Raw genomic sequence first — 20,068 nt, 5'->3', positions numbered from 1 at the left:
AATACCACTAAGAAAAAAAAAATCATATTCTTACAATAAAAATTTCTATAATATTTTTATTTTTTTTAAGGATTCTCTGGTTGACACTAGAAAAATCGGTTGAGGAGTAATTAGATAAAGAGTAAATGGAGAAGTGCTTTCGGAACGAGACGAGTCCATTTGTGAAAGAATCAGAAGGCAGTGCTGAACAAAACCACCCTTCTCTACATGGCCAAGAGAGACTGAGAGGACTCCTCTATCCGTACTCCAACCAACCGGCACGTGGCCGTCCCAGTCTGATCGCTGGCTATTCTCAACCGTCACCGCTTCTCTCTCCCCCCCCCCCCCGGCAGTTCATATATCTCTCACCCCCTACAACGTTCTATCTCAGCCTGCTGTACCTTTCCTCAAATTCCTCCTCTTTCATTCTCTGTAGCAAAAGAAAAAAAAAAAACGCTATCTTGGAGGAAAATGGTCTAAAATTTGCCGAGAAATACTTTTCTCATTTGCGTTAGAACCCTATTGTTACTCTTGGCGTTTGTTCTCGTTTCTGTTTTTGTTGTTTTGCCTGCTGTAATCGTGAAGTGCCGCTTTGGGTTGGTGGAGCTCTTCTTTCCCGTGCTTTCGCTTGTTTTCGTCATCACTATTGGAGGTGCTTTTGTGTTCGTTGCAGATCGACGGAAACGATTAGAAAAGGCTGCTTTTGCGTCCGGTGAGTTGGAAGTCTTTTTTCTAGCTTCCGTGAAGTTGGGTGCCTTTTGTCTTATCTTTGAAATGTTTGAATTTTCACGGTTGGGTTTCTTTATCCGAGTTGATCGCTCAGGGAACAAATGCTGCGCAAAAATGCAGTAATTTGGGATATGGGTTCTAACTTCTTTCTTGGTCTTGATTGTTTCATTGATGCAGTAAGTTGGGTGCTTCTCCTTTCTTTCTGTTCATTGTTTCATTCGCTGTATTGGCGCTATTCTTTTCCGCGGACCTTGATTTCCTTGACCATGGATCCGTGGTTGGTCTTGCGAGGGTTTTTTTTTTCTTCTTGTTTCTTTTCTGATGGATTTTCACCTTCTTCCTCGATTCATTTGCTTGACATTATTGGGTCACTGGTTCCTCGTCTTCTCAATTTTCTAGGTCGATATCGCAGATCAGGAGGGGTTCTGCTTCTATTCGGCACGAATACCTTTTTTCCCCTGCGTTTCTGCTTTTGTCAATTCTCTTGTGTTTGTTTCATTCACTTGGTCTCCCTTTTCGGGGTGTTTGATGCCGATTGATTTGTTTGGGATCTTTGCCTCTTTTTTCCTTGTTACCATGGTTTTGCGAGTACGGCAAAGTAGTATACAGATGGAGTTTTCTGATTTTTCAAAAAGTAAAAAAAATTGTTCTTTTTCTTTCGCATCACTCATTTTCTTGCATTAGTCTTCATTTTCGTTATTTATATGTGCTATCTTCATATCTTCTCCACGTCTCAAGTATTTTTCCTTCGTCTTCCTGTTTTTATACCGGGTTTTTAATCTGGTATCTGGTTTATTTTCTCTTCAGAGAATGGATGATAAAAAAATAGAAGAAAGTGAATTAAGATGCTGGGACGAGCTTATACCAGACGCACTTAGTCTAATATTCAGCAATCTCTCCCTTCAAGAGATTCTAACTGTGGTCCCAAGGGTGTGCAAGTCTTGGGGCAGAGCAGTTTCAGGGCCTTATTGCTGGCAAGAGATCGACATTGAAGAATGGAGCCGTCGAAGCAACTCAGAGCAATTGGATCGAATGCTGCAAATGCTTATAACAAGAAGCTGTGGATCCCTTCGCAAACTATGCGTCTCTGGTCTTTCTAATGATATAAGCTTTAGCTTTATTGCCGATAAGTAAGCAAAAATTCTTCACTTGACAATCTGGCAGAATAAAACTTATCACTAAAATTAGCTTGATCTTTCTCATGATTCGATATGTGCTTAAGCCAATAATGTAGAAATTCTTTTGAATATTTTTCTTCATTCACCCTTGACTTTGATGCTTTTGATTTTCCGTTTCTCTCTCGCTTGTAATCAGAGTGTTTGTACTTACTGAATTATTCTTTCCGCCTTTTTGGCTCTTGTATCTGTTAATTGACTTTGGAAATGCAGGTGATTATTAAACTGATTGATCATTGGTGTGTAAATTTAGTTCTGCAAGTATTGCTATGACCAGTTAATTGTTTATGGGTTTGTGAAGTGGATCTTTTTGATTGGTGAAGTTGTGTTGCTTAAATTGGTCTTTGTTGTTGGCTTTTGCAAGTGCTGGTTCCCTCCAAACCCTACGGCTTCCAAGAAGCGATATAGGCGATCCCATTGTTGAACAGATGGCTGCAAAATTGTCAAACATAACTTTCTTGGATGTGAGCTACTGCAGCAAGATTGGAGCTCACGCCTTAGAAGCATTTGGGAAGCACTGCAAATCACTTGTTGAGTTGAGGCGTATAATGCACCCGCTAGAGGTGGCTGACAAGGTTTGCCAGGATGATGAAGCCCATGCGATCTCCACCACCATGCCCAAGCTCAAACACCTTGAAACAGCCTACTTACTCCTCACAACCAGTGGAGTCCTTGAGATCCTTTCCAACTGCAGGGAGCTTGAGTTCTTGGATGTGAGGGGCTGCTGGGGTGTAAAACTTGGTGAGAATTTCTTCAAGGAGAAATATCCAAATTTGAAGGTGTTGGGACCCCTTATTGTGGATTGTTATGAGAGGAATTACTGGGACTACTGCTCTGATTACTCTGATTCTTCTGACTATTTAGCTTGGGAGCTTATGGATGATGGAATAGGAGACTATGATGGGGAGAGCTCAGATGGGATTTGGGATGATGATCAGGAGCTTGAGGAGTTGGAGCTGAGGTTCTATGAAGGATTCGATGATCCCATTGCAGCTATTGACTGGCCACCTTCTCCATGAGACTGCCCATGTTTCAGTTAAGAGTTATGAGCTAGCTTCAATTTCTATGATTAAAATTACTAGCAATACAAGTCAAAACCTGTGGCTAGTATGCTGAGGATGTGTAAATTGTTTCTACATGGAATTGAGTGGTACTTTTGTAATATTTTAACTGTCCTAAGCGTTACTGGAATTGAGTTTGTGTTGCAACTACTGCCAGTTGTAATGACTCCACTCGACAGGTGAGAATGCAGACATTAGGATGTGGGCAGTTGTAAACTCCGCCCTAATTCTATAAAAAACACAAAAGGATTTCCGTCTGTATGCACTATGCATTTGATTTGTTTCTTTAGGCTTCTGAAAGTTGGAGAATTGAGAAACTGGAGCTGCTTTTTAAACTGTTATATGTGAATCTTTTCTTTATTCTCTTTATGGACTTGTTTAGCAAGTGGAATGGCTGCAAATTATACTTTAATCTAGTGATAAGCTTATGATGTTTAGCTTTTTGACAAAATCCCTGACAAAGGGTGTTGATGGGTCCATTTGTATGAAAATCATTTTTGGCTCATATAGCATGTCATAAGATAACTATAGGCACCCTCAATCCAGGAAAAGAAAGGGCATGGCTTTCATCTCATTCCTCACTTTATTGAAATAATAGACTATGCTTCATCAGCATTAAAGAATTCTGCCAAAAGAACTTTGGTAATCATATTATAAAAACTTTGCCGTGCAGCATGCTTGCCACTGGTTCTCATCTTTTTCAATTCGACCTACTCAAGTCTCCCTTAACAGTCAGGATTGGAATTCTAGTCTTTTGGTAGGTTGCCCAGATCTAGCTAAACTCCTAACATTTATTCGTTTTGGGAAAAAGATGTATATAATATGCGGTTATTGTACAAATGCGCCGCACTTTATGCCCTCAGGTGGACTAATCTGCTTGATAATAAATTGTTACAGGAGGTTGGGAAGATCCTGCCACCGAATGATGCAGAAAATAATGGCGTATACAGTAATGTGGCATCCTTTACCGAGATTATCTTGAGATGGGTGTAGTAGTCCTGGGTTTTCACTCCTTTTGAGAAATAATAGTTTCATTGAGCAGCTTGGAGAAGCCTGTTGGAAGAATTTTTTTTAAGAAATCAAAGCGACAGCAAGTCCATTTGTCAAAATCACCGGTTTCTGTTCTTTACATATTCTTTCTCTTGATGCTAGTGTTATCATGTTCAGTTTTCTCTTCCAGTAAAGAGAACCCACCCAATATGATCAGAAATGGTAGGAGCAGCTCTGCTTCGTATCCGGTATTATTTTAATAGGAGCATTGCGTCATCACCAATTGGTCGACTGTCACAGCATCTGATCAGAACCTTCATCTGTAGGCCATGAATATGCTGTTTCAACAAACACTATCTTCTCTTTCCCATTCGAGTAACAGAAACCATATAATGCACTCAAACAACAAGATCCTTGCTGGAAGATGGCTCACAATCTTCAAGTTCCTGATCCTCATTGTACATCGGAATTCTAAGTTTCTTCTTGCCTGCTACTCTTGGACGTCAATGGAAGCCTGATAGAGCACCCTTAATAATTTCACGCCAGAAACCATCTCCTGAAACGGCGAAATAGCCCCAGTGACAGAGCTACTAAACAGCCTCCCAAGTGGTAGAACAGGATTTGGCCTTTTGCTGGTTAGACTTGAATAGGCACGTTCGGAGAATTTATTGGCCCGTCCGAGTGACACTCATGCGTGTTCTCAGAAAACTATCTGCCTTGCGTCTGAGACTCTGATGCTTCGATTTTCGACAGTCCCATTTCCTCCGTCACGATTACTGATATGACAAGAGAAGCTGATGAAAGTATTGGTCGGTGCTTTGATTCAAACAGTATAAAGAGGCTTTAAGGTGTAGAGCAGTGTACTAGAGAGACGGCACGTCTTTCGACAGTGACTGTTGACTGGAGGTTGGGAAATGGCATCGCCGTCGACGATGGTCAAAGCTAAACGGGTTACCTCTAATGGGGCGAAAAAACTTGATAAGCGTGAATTAACAACTCTTTACCGATACAACTCTTTACGTTATCATGTTTTTTGGCCATTATCTGCTCCATGTTGTTCTCAGAATTTCCTCCTTCCCATCGTCTTCACAATTCGAGAATTCAACATAAAACAAGACAAAGAAACACAAGATGATCTGGACTTTTGTTTGGGAATGAAAGATTACTTACATGAGAAAGAGGGGCCTTCTCTCCACTATATTAATTCTCCTAAGACTTCTTCCAATGGGAGTTATGTGAAACTTTTCCACAATTGTTCGTCAACACATCTTTCAAAGAAGTACGGTGGAAGCACCTCTATTTTGCTAATAAGAGCATGGCAAAACTCCCTTTCTAATGCTCAGTACTCAGTCCCATCTCTTACCTCTACTTTTATTCTATGTTCAACAAATACAAAGGGAAAAATAATTTCTAAGATGCATCTTTCAAAAAAAATGGTGGAAAGCACCTCTGCTTTGCTAGTAAGAGTATTGCAGAGCTTCCTTTCTGATGCCCAGTACACAGTCCCACCTTACATGTATTATTTGAGCTTTGAACAGGACGTTGTTGATGGAATATGAAGCTTTTGATGCAGACTTGGCTTTGTACTCTTCAGATTCAAGTATAACACTGATTACTTGTTCTTATTTATTAATTAACAATGGCGAATCATTGATACACAGTTTATATTGGCTGCTACAAATGGCTGTGATGCTTTCAGAAAGTTGTTACCATCTCGTGTGAATTCAAATACAAGCCAGGAATCTGTAGCAATAAAAGTTCAATCCTCTTAATTACACCAAAAATAATACAAGCAACTAGCAAAAAATCATAGTGAAGGATAGATACGCTTTTTATCCAACACTTTGTCATTGTCAAATCCTCTCTGACTCGCTGTCTCAGCTGTTTCTCTCTCTTGTCTTGCATCTTCCTTCTCTGCAATTGGATTCCTTGTTTTAGTTGTTTGATGGTCTGAAACAGAGTCCCGATGCACTTCTCTTAACTTTCCAAACTTGCTGAGGGCTAGAATCAGGTCAAGCTGTTTTTGTTGTTGTTCCTGTATAAAGATGAAAGCTTCATTAGTAAGACATAACAACGACCAATTCCAGCATTCATAATCTTGAACTATTGCCATATCATTGTAAGGCTGAAAAGGAAGCCCAATGGTTTACAGCAAATCACCTGCATCGCCAGTAAGACCTTCTGAATTTCACCAAGCTCCTTCTCAAGGATATCTTCCTGCATTGCTAATGCTCGTGTTGCCTCCGAGTTCTTCTGAGCCAAAGCAGCAGTCTGCAGATAACAAAGTAAAACATCAGCTGAGGTGACTATTTCACTTTTTACATGGTTGCAGACAGCTTGCAGGGAAGCAATGGCTGCTTTTACATAGAACTAGCCAGCTTATCCATATATAAGAATGAGGTCATTTACTCTTACAACCATAAGAACCGATTGATGCTGGAAATATTGACAAATACAAACAAGACACAACAACTCCCAGACCTTTTGGCCAATTAGACAGGTGCTACACCCTGTACTGCATAAGACCTACTTGAAGATCAGCTTCCATTCTACACACTTGTTCGGAGTTCTGCTAGAGGTCTTACTACCTCCTTCACATGTCTACTTAGATGTGATCAATACTAAAATAACATCCACTAGTAAAATCTCAGTTCCACCTGCTATTGAATTCGTTCCATCAAATGCTTAAAACAATGGAACATCTAAAATTAGACAACAGCTATGTCTGCAGAGATTTAACTTTTAACTTCAGTTCTCAATGGATGTGGAAATTACATAACCAGTGCAACTCTGCTACTATAGGAAACCTTAAGTTTTACCAACATGGTACATGAGAGGCTAATCCATATACCATATAATTTTGTGAACCTCCAGCATTCTATCTATAGGTGGACAACCTACATTTATGAAATATATCTTTACTACCTGAATAATCTGAATACATTTAGGCCCAGCACAGGCCACTAAAAGGATCTAAAGAGGGTTGGCATAACAAGGCAGAGTTGTATCAACCTGTCTAATACTTTTTGGACAAAAATGGATATTAGATTAGGAGAAGAAAACCCCATGTTTGTATGAAGAAATCAAGACTAATCATTAAAAAATAGAATCAGAAGAAATAATCTTATAGGAGAAAGAAAAGCCTCAACCAATTTCAGTGCCAAAAATGGTTACACAAGAACAGACATTATAGAGCACAGCTAAAGCCATGAGGCAAGTACATTGTTTCTCTAAGCCTCATGCTCAGGTGTATCACTGTTTAACAAGTTTGCGTCTTGTCATTGCATCTTGTTTCAGTCCCATAATAAGGTTTAAGTTGTCTTCCCCGCTATTCTCAATATTTTACACTGTTGAGCAGCTCAAACAGTTAATATGCTAAGAACCTTATCTATTAATTGTAACCATTCTTTCGGTAATTTGACTTAATTTCTAGCTCAACAATGCCACCCTTTACCAATAACGTTGAAAAAATTAAAAAGAGAGAAAGTTGAAGAGAGAAAATGAGAGAGAGAAGGTGGAGAAGAGGAGAACTGAAGATTGATCTGAGTGGGGGGACGTGCACGTCCTGCAACCTCTATTTATAATGAAGTTTGAATACAATTACAAACATGCCCTTACTTAAGTAGTACATGTCTCTAATGCAAAATAAATTGCTGAACAATATGAGGAAACACAAAGTAATCCAAAACAATTGAAAGTTTGAAAGAAGGACAAATGACAGGAGAGAAGAAGACTCAAAGGACGCAGTTACATCATCAAGTAAGAGTACTGTTCTCTGTTGGATGCAAATATTAAGGGCAAGTTGATGGCAATATGGGTTCAGCACTTGTTAGTAACGCTAAAAATGACCTTCTCCAATGCTTATCTTCTTCATTTTAGCTACAAACTAAAAATGTAGAACAAACCCTAAACCCTAAACACAGATATAGCAAATCCTGAGTCTTTCTCCAAATGATACGAACTCCATCGCACAGTCTTTCTCCCTATGATATGAACAAACATAGATATAGCAAATCCTTAAAATCTCTAATTGTAGTTTCAAGCAAAAGACAAAAAGGAAAAAAAGGAAAGTTACAAGAGAAAAGAGTATGGAATGCAGAGTAAACAGCAGAGATGCAGTAAAAAAGTACAGTGGGAGAAATAGTAATTGGCTCCTTTTTCTCAAAAGAACAACTTGATCAAACATAACACAGAAAGCAGCAGGAAAATGAAGTATAAGAATAATAACTACCTCAGTAATTGGTTGTTTCAGTGCCTTCCTAGTGACCCGAAACCGAATTCCCAGCTTCTCGAGCTGCCTGGATAGAACTCTAATAATAGTAGCAGAGCCCTTAAGATCCTCCTCCAACTTCTCAATTCTTTCAATTATGTTAAAGCTTGGATTGCCTGCCTTATTTGAATCTTTATAAATCCTCTGTCGCTGTCTCCGACGAATAACAGAACTAATCGTAACAGCCCATACCAAAAATACAAACTGCCAGACAAAAACCCAATTCGCCAAAGACACCTGAAACAACTTCTGTGAACCCCAGACCGCATAATTCACAGCACAACCAATCGAGAAAATGAGACTAGGAGCAATACACAAGACTTCGACAATGGAAAGGACTGAATCCAAATGAAAACGATCAAAGCCATCTCTTTTGAGGGTCTCATCAATCCCTGCACAAGGGAGTTGATTGCGCATAAATTTTCTCAGTAAACAATACAAAAAATAAATGAAGCGTTTTGAAATTGGAGATTTTGGATGTTACCGAAATCAAAGGCACGGACACGCCACCGAGTTTCTGGCAAACAATCTAGCCTTCTCTTAAAAGTACCCTGACGAAGAACCTCAAATCTGACACGAGAGATGGGAATCGAGAGATTCAAAAGTGAAGGCTTTAACCGAGTCGGGAAAATGTACAATGAGCTGACAATGAGAGAGCGATGATTTGATAAAAGAGTATGAGTTGTAGAAGAAGCAACGGACATCTCTGCTGCTAATTGTACCGTTTTCTTGACACCTTATTTTCAGATTTTCATCGCAGATGACCAACTGGGTAAATTCGATGTTTGCAATTAAGGTTCAAAGAGGAGAGTAATGGTAAGGACTCAGGAATTCCATGGCTTGTCAGATTCCTCTTCTTTCTAAAGGCTGCGAGAGAAATGAGAATGCGAAACAGAGGTAACAGGGGACTGGGGAGAGAAGCATACTCTATCGGTATTTGATAAATCTCGACAAGTTCGACAGGCATTGGCAGCCTCGTGAAACGGCTTTGTGAACTAGACTCAGAGTATACTCACTGAGTCAACCGAGTTGGGAGTTTGATTGGTTATATCTGAAGGTCATTCTGCTCTACCTACAACAACCATCATTAAGGCATTAGGTTATCTAACCTTTCATTAAAAAAGTAATCTCCCTTCAATTAGTTGAACAATTGTGATTGATTTGATTAATTAATACTATCAACCCTTGATTACATCAGAAGAAAAAAAAATTATTTGATCTGTTTTTCATTCGAAGTAATCGTTCTTGAGCGAGTCTCTGTGAGAAGGTTTTTTAACATATGAACGTCATCTTTAATCATCAAGATAGTTCAGATATTAGTAGAAAGGGGCATTGGCCTCTTTCATTTTTCTTGTGTTGGAGAAATTTTCTCCTTGTAGTAACCGGATTAGTTCATCAGTTGAACTAGTAAAACGAGACTGGAGTTCAGTCCCTGATATTAATTTGATCTTCAGAGTTTCAGTCCAAAGTAGAGCACTTGGGAAGTGGATGGATCGGAAAGGGCTGGCAGCTTGTACGTCCTTCCATTAAAACACCAAGAACACTGTAGCCAGCGCCGGTGGTGGAGTCCGACAGCTCGCCGGCATAACCAGGGGACGCCCCCTTGCCCGTAAATCCCGGTGCAAGCGGATGCCGCCTCCAGCGGCACCTCTGCCGGACCCTGGAAATACCAATTATCGAAAGGGTTGGTAACGGTGCTTGCGAGGAGGCTGGAGCTGATTATCAGGGTGGAAGACGAAAGAGAACAGGAGACTTCCATGTTCATCTTCTCGGGGGCGGCATGTGGACACTGGCTCGACATCTCCATTAAATTGACTTTCTTTTAGCTTTCGGTCTCTTTCCATTGGAAGACGACTGAAGAAACCCAAATGGGCCAACTCAATACGGAGTTATTTGGTCGGACGAAGGTGAGGTCAATCAATTCAGCGCGTTGGTCCTTGAAATCTACCCAATTTCCCAACTCAATTAATTGCTGCGGCTGGCTGACAGGAAAGAACACAGGAGACGGACAACAGCGCTTCCCCCTGATAAATGGTTGTGTTTGTCAAAAGATAAATAGAGGAAAACAACTGTTAGATAAAAAGAGAGACATGTTTGTAAAATAAACAGTTCATTTGTAGTTTCATTGGGTTGAGTCAAACTTTTGTAAAATAATAATCTGCTCCGCATTCAGGCAATTTGGTGAAAAGAATAAAATAATCGAAAGAATTACAAAATATGACTATTTTCCTCACATCATCTCCTTCTATCTATTATAATCTATACACCACCGGTACTGAAATGGTGTCTCTGTTGATTGTCAGACCAAAGTGGAGCACTTGGAAGTGGACGGATCGAAAATGGCCGGTAGCAGGTACTTCCTTCCATTAACTCCATGTGCATTAAAGCTAGCGCCGGTGGTGGAATCCACCAAGAGCTCGCCAGCGTAACCGGGGTACGCCCCTTTGCCATAAATTCCCGTGCAAGCGGAAGCCGCCTCCAGCGGCGCCTCCGCCGGACCCTGGAAATACCCATTATCAAAAGGGTTGGTGACGGTGCCTGCGAGGAGGCTGGCGATGTTGATGATCAATCCGTCGACGCCAACGTCGTTGTTGGGTGCGACCAATGGTGAGTTCTGAGGGCCGTACACTGGCTGGTGGAAAGGCCAGGCGCAGGTACCGGGACACTGAGTCTCTGAATTTCCGACCCAAATGTAAGCGAACTTTCCCTTCCCCTTCCTGAGTCCCCACCGTGACGAGCCGTGGGTTCCGCACCGGCTCATGCAGAAGCCGTCGACGTTGACATTGGCGGCGGTGAGTACCATATTGATGGAGTTCATCTGGGCGCCCTTGGAGGCCAAGCGTACGATGTGTTTCATCCGGAGGGATTTGCCAAGGGAGTAGCTCTCGTCGAGGGTCTGCGACTTGAGGGCAAGTGAGAGTGGGGGAGAAGAAGCCTTGCGAGTGGAAAGGTGGCTGTAGTACTTGAGGGTGGTCCGCCACCAGGTCGAGACAGACGGTTGGCCGCTCTGCCGGGGCTTGGAAGAGGAAAGAGAAGAGATAAAATCAACGACAATGGCTCGCTGAGTATGGGTGAACTGGCCATACCAGATAAGATTGATGGCCGTTGGCCCACTGAGGAGAGGACCCATATGGTACTCCATCAGCAGAGGTTGCTGATCTTGAACCATTGAGGTAGAAAGACTCGCTGCAAAAACCGAGTGGAAGACACAGAAGAAAACGATCAGAAAATGCAGAAGCGCCATCTTTTCTTAAAAAAGAGGAGTCGATGATGGGTGGTACTCTACAGTTCACAGGTCAAGAAGATAAAGGTTTGGAATTTGGACGGTGAATGGTTAATGGATTGAATTACAGAATGCCGCCATGGCTATATATAAAGGGGCAGAGAAGGTAGGAGTGGCAGTGAGGATGAGCTTGAGCCAACTGTGAGACGCGTTTTCATGTTTACCTTCTGGAACGCGGCATCTGGGCACTGGTCCGCCACCATTCCCCGCTGACCCAATTAATTTTTCTTTTCTTCTGGCTTTTGTTCTCTTTTTCTTTGGAAGAGAACGATGAGGGCACGTCACAGATTTAATTGGGTGCACGATAGGCAAGGAAGCGCGTTGCTTCTCTTTTCTCTAAATTCAAATGCTGAGGAAACAACAACCAACTGTGCCTCCCCCTGATAAAGGGTAGAGGATACTTGTTCCAGATGAGACCTAACACCAAAAACTATCTTGCATTTTCTCGAAGTATTAGAGGAGAGCTCTGAATCCCTTTGTGAAGCTGGTCCAAGACCCATCCCAAAATTACTAGCCTAATTTTTTTTTTCCAATTAATAAACTAAAAATTTTTGTTCTGAAACTATTCCTTAACACCCTCCCTGATTGTTCTGGGGTAGAAAACATTATAACTTAAATCTATCTACATGAAGCCTTGAGTGAATCCCATCATTTACATGTCAAAATCCAAGTAAATGCAAATCTGAATGTCATATTTTGTTCAGTTTTTCTCCTCCTCTACCATCCTCCTATTGAGAGACCACCCTATCCATCTTCATACACCATGTCCAAGTGACTTTTGGTGGGAACTAGAGTGTACATAGCAGACTAAGAAATACCTCAAATATGCACCAACAGTTCAGAAGAATCTATCCAAATAACTTATTTCTTCAATTCAAACTTGAACCATTTATTTGTCAATATTGGATCTGTTTTTAGATATATTTTTGCATGCTTACAGCCACTCAACTGATACAAAAGTATCTGATCCACCCAGAGAAATACTGTCCTGTGGCAAGATTTTGTGAGTTCCAAAATGATAATCCTACTGCCCCACTGGTCAGAACAACATAAGGAAAAGGAGTTTAGCTATTCCTCCATAAATCATTTACACACCCAAGCATAAAACACAAGCATATTGGAGCTCTCCAATATGGATTGCTGATTACTAAAACAAAGCCTTCAAATCAACTTATTCTTCAAAACGACCACAAAAAAAAGAAAAAGGAGGAGAAAGATGAAGAAATTCCCCTGCCCTAATAATGTCAGAACAAAATCATGCAAGTCAAAGACCCCATTCATAGCTTGTTTATCTGACAGTTTAATCATATTCTAATTGGACTGATATTACCATTTGCAACTATGTCACCACAGATGCTTAGCCACTCATAATCCAGCACAGAGGGAGAAAATGGTTAACATATTCGAAACTTCCATAAGGCTCTTCAGAAAAAACTTCAAAGATATGAACAGACTCATAGCATGAAAAGGTTTTCCAGCCAGAAGCCTCATCCCCATGTACAAAATGTAATTCCCAGTTTAATTCTTCATCTTCGTCGATGGAGGACATTCTAAGTCTAATCGATTTGAAGTACACAATTCCAAAATAAAGCAATGGACAGGCTAGTACCAGTATAGTGAACTGGGTTTGCTAAGAGCCATCAGTAAGGCTAGTAAGTGCATAGCAAACTGGGTCTACTTCCTGTATCCTTTCTCTGTTTGGTATCAGAATAGTTATCCAAATATACAATAAGAACTTCGATAAATCATGCATTTAATCCATGCTTGAGAGATGCTGTACAGTTTATAAAAGACAAAAGCAGATAGTATTTGATGATCCTCAGTTTAAACCATCCTGTAAGATATATTTAGCAGCAGCTATCGGCTTCTTCAAAGCAATACAAATGCTCCATGACAGTGCTAATAAAAAGTAAGATTCAAATTCCAGTTGTCCAATACAATTAGCAGGAAAAGAGAAGAGTGAAAGAAGGTTGTCTACATGGATTCATCAAAGGAATTTCCAACCTAAATTCCATTATCCACGGAGAAAAGATGTCAGAATTGGGGGGAAGAGCAGCTTAAACAGATCATCGTACCTAGTTAAACCCAATCAAGAGAAGGGCAAACATTCAAATCTCTTCCGCCTTCTCCGATTTCCTAGACTTCTTGACAGAGTAAATTGCCGTCTTAAGAGCTTCCGTCATCCTCATTTGCGAATCAAGAATCATTTCTGTCCTTCTCCTCTCCATTTCCATCCGGTTCCTCTCCGTCTCCCTCATCATCTCCATCTTCATCTTCTCCATCCTCACAAACCCTTCACCAAAAGAACGAATTACAGCGGCCAGTTCCGAAACCGGCTCCCTCCGCCGGTCCTCTTCCTCAACTTCCTTGTCGTCCTCCTCCCGGTCGTCGTAAAAACTCCTCTTCCGAAATCTAGGGTTTCTCGAGAACCTCGGAAAAGAGTTATCGATCAGGGGGGGCCTTTGTAGTATGTGATTAATGCTTCTCGTGTTGCTGGTATTGATCTCGTTGTCTTCGTCGTCACCATCATCATCAGAGGAGGAGCCGCGAGCTGTCCGAGGGCCCTTCTCCATGAGGTCAATGCGGTGGAAATACGGCCAGGCGGGGGCGGAGGGGCGGCGCTGCTTCTCCGCCCGATAGCGCTTGCGGAGCTTCTCGATCTTGTGACGGCACTGGGTGGCGGTCTTGGTGGGGGAGGCAAACTCGCAGCGGGCGGCGACGGAGCGGGCCACCTCCTCCCACTGGTTAGCGCGGAGCTGGCCGCGATTGAGGGAGTACCACTTGTCGCGGTAGGCGTCGATAAGGTGGATGGTCTCGATGTGCGACCAGGAGGTGGGGAGGGAGGAGGTGGAGGGCGCCGGAGCAGGAGGAGGGGCGGCCAATTTCTGGGGCGGCGGAGGGGAAGAGGAGGAGGAGGGAGAGATGGGACCCATCTGGAGGAATGGAAGGTAAGGTTAGGGTTCTGGAGAGAATAAAAGGGGAAGAAAGGGTTGGAGTGGGTTTTGAAGGGAGTGGTGGTGGGGATGCCATTGAGGTGGCGATAGGCGGTGGTGGTGGTGGAGGTGGAGTGGGTAAGCTTTGACCGGGCCGTTGACCGTGGAGGCGTTGCGCCATCCGCCGCTTCGGAAACGTGTTTCGGCGATATGTGGTGGCTCATGAGTCGTGGCTCTACGCACTCTCGGCTGTTTTTTGGGGCCCTGTTGATGGCCTTACAATGGTTTTGTATTGGGCTGAGCCCAATCAATTGATGCAATTGCTATTCTTATCTGTTTTTTGGGCCCTGTTGATGGCTAATAAGAGATTAGGCAATTGCTATTCTTATCTGCATGAAGAGTTTATGGTATCTTCTTTATCAAATTGTATTTATGAGATTTAGCTTCTTCTCCCGTAAGAAAGAAAAACAGATAAGGCACCATTTTGGTTTCAAGTCCCAGCAGAGCTGCTTCATCACATTTTCTTTCTTCCAAACAGCCATGTAAAACATTTAACGGAAGAGTGCCTACAGCTATGTAAAACTCTTTACTTATTTTGACTGGATATTTAACCTATTCACTTCTACTGTTCTGATATCTTCAATGGATTAGAAATCTTTGTGAATTTGAGAACTTCAATTGTTACTTCAAAAGTTCCAACTCCATTGTGATTGTCTTTGGATGAGTGGTTGTTTGGGAGGGTTCATTTCTGCTCTCTTTTTGTCTCAGTGTCTCTTGTTAGGGCTTTTTACCCTTTTAAAGTAAAGGGAAAGAAACTTAGAGGATTGTCTTATTCTAGCAAATCATATGTTGTGGGTTCAACCTAATTAGCCTAATGCAACCATGTCTTAGTAGTGTAAATAATATGTAGATGAAACAAAATTAGACTATTTTGTGCTTTTTTATCGGTTGAGTAAACGGGTAATTAATTAAGTGAAAATAGTAAAATAGTAAATTTATTTAAAATTTTTAAAATATTACAACATGTTTATAATGTTTAAAGATATTAAAAAAATCTTATAATATAGCATATAAAATTATTTTTTAAATAATAAAAAAATAAAAAAGGGCAGAGCATCAAAACAAGTGGCGAACGTGCCACAGGTGGTTTCTTAAACAAATAGTACGCTTCTCAAAATATCTCAAAATAGGCACGTGCTATAACGACTTTGAAAGAGAATATGCACCGGTAGGTGCGTTCTGAGAAAGAGACAGATATTTTTACCTTTGAAGAAAGTTATAAATTGAAAAGTATCCAAATAATAATCCGAGCCAGGAGAGCTGAGCAGAGGCTCTGAGCTAAGCCGCTCCTAAGCGCACGCCCTACTCGCCGCGACGACGGCGACGAGTCGCCGAGCAACGACAAAGCAAAAGTTAAAATGACGGACCAAATTCCAGCACGGCCGTCGAGGTACACGAAACGGTCCGACCAAGAATCCCCACCTAACGCTTCTCCACTATATATGACGTTTCCGAAGCGACCCAGAGTCGTCACCACCCACCACCTACCCCACCCCACCCAAATGGCTACTCAGATTTATGTCCATTATTTTTTAAAAATCATCGATTAAAACCTCTAATTACCCTTAATAGATCGAGTACAGTTTCAAAATCAGGTCTCAAACTCGAGCTTGACCGAACTTGATTGGGGCATTAAAACCGATGTACCACACGTTATGTAAGGTGTAACATATATTGTGCTTCTAATTTTGGGTAAATTTTTAATGTGGACGAAAGCTACTTGTGATGGTTGGTGGTTGATGGGCAAATAATTGAATAGAGTATTCAGGATCATTGTATGAAGAATGGATTTTATTCAGGTCAAGTCAATGGGGAAGGACTAACCCACTAACCCTTCAATCCTTCAATTAAAGGTAGTGGAGGTGTGACTATAGGGGTTCTATTATTGAAATTAGTATTATAGACTTCCCATTATGACCACATAAGAAAATTGGTGTCGGCGGCTTGGATTTCTTGAAACGTGAACCTCGTGTACAATACCCTTCACGTGAACCTGCACGCTCTGATCAAACTGGTCCTGAAATGACTGAACCTGGACGCATAACTATCAAACGTACAAATACAAACGCTATAGCTTCTGCAAATTATTTTCTAGCTCAATTTTTTTCATTATTTTATTTATTTAAAAAACGGCTTAGATGATAAAAAGCGGCTCAGGTTGGAGCCAAGCTAAGCCAAGCCAGCCGTTTGACCTCTAACACCAAACCCTAAATTAGGTGAGTCCATTGGAAAATTAGTGATAGCTCAATGGGACTTCTCCTCTCCTTGTTCCTTTTTGTACGCTGTGAGGGAGGGTGTTCTTCCCACTCTACCCCTTCCCAATTTCTTAACTACTCGCTTTCCTTACCAACCGCCCCCTTCCTTCCCCTGACTTCTCTCCTCTTCTTCCGCCATTATAAATTCTCCCTCCCATCGCTTCTTCCCTTCTTAGGGCCTGCAATCAGCACTCATCTCTCTTTTCATCTCTCTCCAACAGAGTTTGTCAGGAAACACAGCTAGGGAGAGGAAAGAAAAGAAAAAAAAAAAGACAAGGACAATGGCTCTTGCTGCATCTACCGGCGCGTCTCTCTCTTCTAAATCTTCTCTCCACACCCAGTCCATCTTCCCTGCCAATACCCACCAATCCTCTTTATCCCTCCTCCCGACTAAACCCACCAGACCCATCTCCGCCGTCCATGCCGCCGAGCCGGCCAAGAACCCGGTTGTCGCTGAGAAGACGGCCGTCAAATCTGCCCAGCCTGCCGGGAAGTGGACCGTCAACAGCTGGAAGACCAAGAAGGCGCTGCAGCTCCCCGAGTATCCTAGCAAGGAAGAGCTTGAATCCGTGCTAAAGACCATTGAGGCATTTCCTCCGATCGTCTTCGCCGGAGAGGCCCGGAGTTTGGAGGAACGCTTGGCGGATGCGGCCATGGGCAAGGCATTCATCCTGCAAGGAGGAGACTGTGCTGAGAGTTTTAAGGAATTCAACGGCAACAATATTAGGGATACCTTCAGAGTGCTGCTTCAGATGTCGGTCGTCCTCATGTTCGGAGCTCAGGTGCCTGTTGTTAAGGTAAGCTTTGGGAATCTCCACAAAGAAGTAAAAAACAGAGCCTAAGAGGCCAAGATTTTCCTTTTCTTAAGCAACGTGTCGAGATTGGGGATTTGAACTAATGGGAATCTCGTCACAGGTTGGTAGAATGGCCGGGCAGTTCGCCAAGCCCAGATCCGATCCTTTCGAGGAGAAGAACGGAGTAAAGCTTCCCAGTTACCGTGGTGACAACATTAATGGCGACACATTCGACGAAAAGTCGAGAATCCCGGACCCTCAGCGCATGATTCGGTCCTACTGCCAAGCGGCAGCTACCCTTAATCTCCTCCGAGCCTTCGCCACCGGAGGTTACGCTGCTATGCAGAGGGTCACTCAGTGGAATCTCGATTTCACAGAGCACAGCGAACAAGGCGACAGGTATTGAGAAGATCTCTGATTTCCTATCTACCAATCGACCTCTGTCTCCTCTGTCTTGTCTCTCAGTCTCTTTATTGAGCACAAAAAAATAATTGTCTAAAAACAAAACAAATCGGAACGAGTTTGACTCAACTGAGGGATACACAGGTACCGCGAGCTGGCTCACCGAGTAGACGAAGCGTTGGGGTTCATGGGGGCGGCCGGACTCACCGTGGAGCACCCGATCATGACCAGCACCGAGTTCTGGACCTCTCACGAGTGCTTACTTCTACCTTACGAGGCAGCTCTGACTCGCCAGGACTCGACCTCAGGCCTCTACTACGATTGTTCCGCCCACATGCTCTGGGTCGGTGAGCGAACTCGCCAACTCGACGGAGCTCACGTCGAGTTTCTTCGAGGCGTCGCCAACCCACTAGGAATCAAGGTAAGCGAATTATCGGTGATTAATTTGCTGAATTTTTATTTTTTTTGTATTTTTAAGCGTAGAATTAATGGAGGCTGACGTTAATCACGGCGGTTGCAGGTGAGTGACAAAATGGACCCGAACGAACTGGTGAAGCTGATCGACATCTTTAATCCCGAAAACAAGCCTGGCAGGATTACGATTATCACTCGTATGGGAGCCGAGAATATGAGAGTGAAGCTCCCACATCTGATCAAGGCAGTTCGCCGGTCTGGTCAGATCGTGACGTGGGTCAGCGATCCTATGCACGGCAACACCATTAAAGCTCCCTGTGGTCTCAAAACTCGTCCCTTCGATGCTATCAGGGTATTCTTCTCACACCTTCTTAAACTATTTCCTTCGTTCTGATGTCCTCTGTTCTTTACAGAACATTATTAAGAGTTTCTTGAACAAATAAAACAAATGATTCTTTTCAAGATATTCGGAAGTTGCGATAAATCGCAATTAAGAGTCATGAGCTGTAAAGATTCCGTGAACATGGGTGCACAGAGACATTAATTTGCTGCATGATCTTGTGTTATTTAGATCATAATAATAATAATCTCCTCAGTCCTCCAGCTATCTCCTTGTTTTATTTTCTTTCTACTGATCGATTATTCAATTAATTTGTGACTATAATTAGGCGGAGGTGCGTGCCTTCTTCGACGTGCACGAGCAAGAAGGAAGCCACCCAGGAGGGGTTCATCTGGAGATGACGGGACAGAACGTGACAGAGTGCATCGGAGGGTCCCGGACGGTAACCTTCGACGACCTGAGCTCGCGCTACCACACCCACTGCGACCCGCGTCTGAACGCTTCCCAGTCCCTCGAACTCGCCTTCATCATTGCCGAGCGACTCAGAAAGAGGAGGATCGGGTCCCAGCAGCCCAGCCTTCTGTCCCCCTTGGCTCCTTTAGGTCTGTAGGCTTCGCATTATTCAGACACAGGACCCACGGTTCAAAGGGTTGTCGAGGAGAATGGCCTGTCCTTTTTTTTTACAATATCTTCTTTAATCCCAACCATGGTTTAGTTTTTTGTTTTCTCTGTTTTTGTTGTTTCCGAAGGGTTTAAAGATCCAAAAAAAAAAAAAAAAAACAGCTTATTTATGTATGTATAGTTGAAGATTTGGAGAGAGGAATGGTAATAAAGCAAAAGGCTAATTTTATATTTGGTGGCTGGTGGGTTTATTTAAACAGAAAACGCCTTTCTTTAGCAGCCACACCTGTGAGCTGTGATCTGTCTGTAATGGTCCAAATTCCAGGCTCCAGAGTCCAGAGCCAAAAACTTAAATAAATAAAAACACGAACACCGACTCTTCATCCACTTCTCATCTCAGAAGCAGCCGTGGGGATTCTTCTAATGCCAGAAGAAAGAACGCGAAAGCATTCTTCCTGCGTTGTTTTCGTGTTCTGTTCTAGCTGGAGCTCTGCAAATCTGTGGAAAAAATATCAAAACGTGTAGAATGAATCAAAGACCAAGAATGAGAGTCGTTGCAGTGATAGAGTGTGAAAGCTCCGGTAATCAAACTTTGAAAGAGGTATCAATCATTAGTTTAAAAACCGGGTAGGTAGGTGGTGGGTGGGAATTGACGGTATCCCATCACTGGAGCTGTCGTTGAATCCAATGCATTCAATTCAGAGAGGCCAGGATGACGGAGTTTTAATATATTGATTTTAATCCAAAGTGAGCTTCACTCGA

General features: G+C 42.5%; 5 protein-coding genes across 5 annotated transcripts; 2 read left to right on the top strand and 3 right to left on the bottom strand.

Annotated features, from left to right (window-relative positions):
- Positions 1 to 348: 348 nt before the first annotated feature.
- LOC137941029 (F-box protein FBW2-like) lies at positions 349 to 3,348 on the top strand. Its single transcript, XM_068786239.1, has 3 exons — positions 349 to 691; positions 1,516 to 1,838; positions 2,248 to 3,348. The coding sequence occupies exons 2-3, from the start codon at positions 1,519 to 1,521 to the stop codon at positions 2,900 to 2,902; spliced, it is 975 nt and encodes a 324-aa protein (XP_068642340.1). The 5' UTR covers positions 349 to 691; positions 1,516 to 1,518; the 3' UTR covers positions 2,903 to 3,348.
- Positions 3,349 to 5,657: 2,309 nt separating this feature from the next.
- On the bottom strand, positions 5,658 to 9,100 carry LOC137942039 (uncharacterized). Its single transcript, XM_068787710.1, has 4 exons — positions 8,689 to 9,100; positions 8,166 to 8,596; positions 6,095 to 6,205; positions 5,658 to 5,969 (listed from the first exon to the last, which is right to left on the bottom strand). Exons 1-4 carry the CDS (start codon positions 8,906 to 8,908, stop codon positions 5,742 to 5,744), a joined length of 990 nt encoding a protein of 329 aa, XP_068643811.1. The 5' UTR covers positions 8,909 to 9,100; the 3' UTR covers positions 5,658 to 5,741.
- A 1,230-nt stretch (positions 9,101 to 10,330) lies between these two features.
- Positions 10,331 to 11,539, bottom strand: LOC137941273 (protein PHOSPHATE-INDUCED 1-like). The gene has a single exon (XM_068786606.1). It carries the CDS (start codon positions 11,446 to 11,448, stop codon positions 10,504 to 10,506), a length of 945 nt encoding a protein of 314 aa, XP_068642707.1. The 5' UTR covers positions 11,449 to 11,539; the 3' UTR covers positions 10,331 to 10,503.
- A 1,780-nt stretch (positions 11,540 to 13,319) lies between these two features.
- Positions 13,320 to 14,654, bottom strand: LOC137941971 (trihelix transcription factor ENAP1-like). Its single transcript, XM_068787616.1, has one exon. It carries the CDS (start codon positions 14,418 to 14,420, stop codon positions 13,596 to 13,598), a length of 825 nt encoding a protein of 274 aa, XP_068643717.1. The 5' UTR covers positions 14,421 to 14,654; the 3' UTR covers positions 13,320 to 13,595.
- Positions 14,655 to 16,837: 2,183 nt separating this feature from the next.
- LOC137940515 (phospho-2-dehydro-3-deoxyheptonate aldolase 1, chloroplastic-like) lies at positions 16,838 to 19,537 on the top strand. Its single transcript, XM_068785622.1, has 5 exons — positions 16,838 to 17,532; positions 17,651 to 17,928; positions 18,076 to 18,352; positions 18,452 to 18,697; positions 19,014 to 19,537. Exons 1-5 carry the CDS (start codon positions 17,017 to 17,019, stop codon positions 19,293 to 19,295), a joined length of 1,599 nt encoding a protein of 532 aa, XP_068641723.1. The 5' UTR covers positions 16,838 to 17,016; the 3' UTR covers positions 19,296 to 19,537.
- Positions 19,538 to 20,068: the final 531 nt, after the last annotated feature.

Source organism: Aristolochia californica, unplaced genomic scaffold, assembly GCF_029961685.1.
Source record: "Aristolochia californica isolate CCGP_79_NKW_82.1479 unplaced genomic scaffold, dmAriCali1.0.hap1 SCAF_9, whole genome shotgun sequence".
Taxonomy (NCBI): Eukaryota; Viridiplantae; Streptophyta; class Magnoliopsida; order Piperales; family Aristolochiaceae; genus Aristolochia; species Aristolochia californica.
Note: the sequence above shows the minus strand (reverse complement) of the source record. Positions and strands in the feature narration are given on the sequence as shown.

Coding starts and splice junctions, on each gene's coding strand:
- LOC137941029 (XM_068786239.1), top strand. CDS start 1,519: ATGGATGATAAAAAAATAGAAGAAAGTGAATTAAGATGCTGGGACGAG. Junction 1,839..2,247: donor TTTAGCTTTATTGCCGATAA/GTAAGCAAAAAT, acceptor GGCTTTTGCAAG/TGCTGGTTCCCTCCAAACCC.
- LOC137942039 (XM_068787710.1), bottom strand. CDS start 8,908: ATGTCCGTTGCTTCTTCTACAACTCATACTCTTTTATCAAATCATCGC. Junction 8,597..8,688: donor TGTCCGTGCCTTTGATTTCG/GTAACATCCAAA, acceptor TCCCTTGTGCAG/GGATTGATGAGACCCTCAAA. Junction 6,206..8,165: donor TGAAACAACCAATTACTGAG/GTAGTTATTATT, acceptor TGTTATCTGCAG/ACTGCTGCTTTGGCTCAGAA.
- LOC137941273 (XM_068786606.1), bottom strand. CDS start 11,448: ATGGCGCTTCTGCATTTTCTGATCGTTTTCTTCTGTGTCTTCCACTCG.
- LOC137941971 (XM_068787616.1), bottom strand. CDS start 14,420: ATGGGTCCCATCTCTCCCTCCTCCTCCTCTTCCCCTCCGCCGCCCCAG.
- LOC137940515 (XM_068785622.1), top strand. CDS start 17,017: ATGGCTCTTGCTGCATCTACCGGCGCGTCTCTCTCTTCTAAATCTTCT. Junction 17,929..18,075: donor CACAGCGAACAAGGCGACAG/GTATTGAGAAGA, acceptor AGGGATACACAG/GTACCGCGAGCTGGCTCACC. Junction 18,353..18,451: donor CCAACCCACTAGGAATCAAG/GTAAGCGAATTA, acceptor CGGCGGTTGCAG/GTGAGTGACAAAATGGACCC.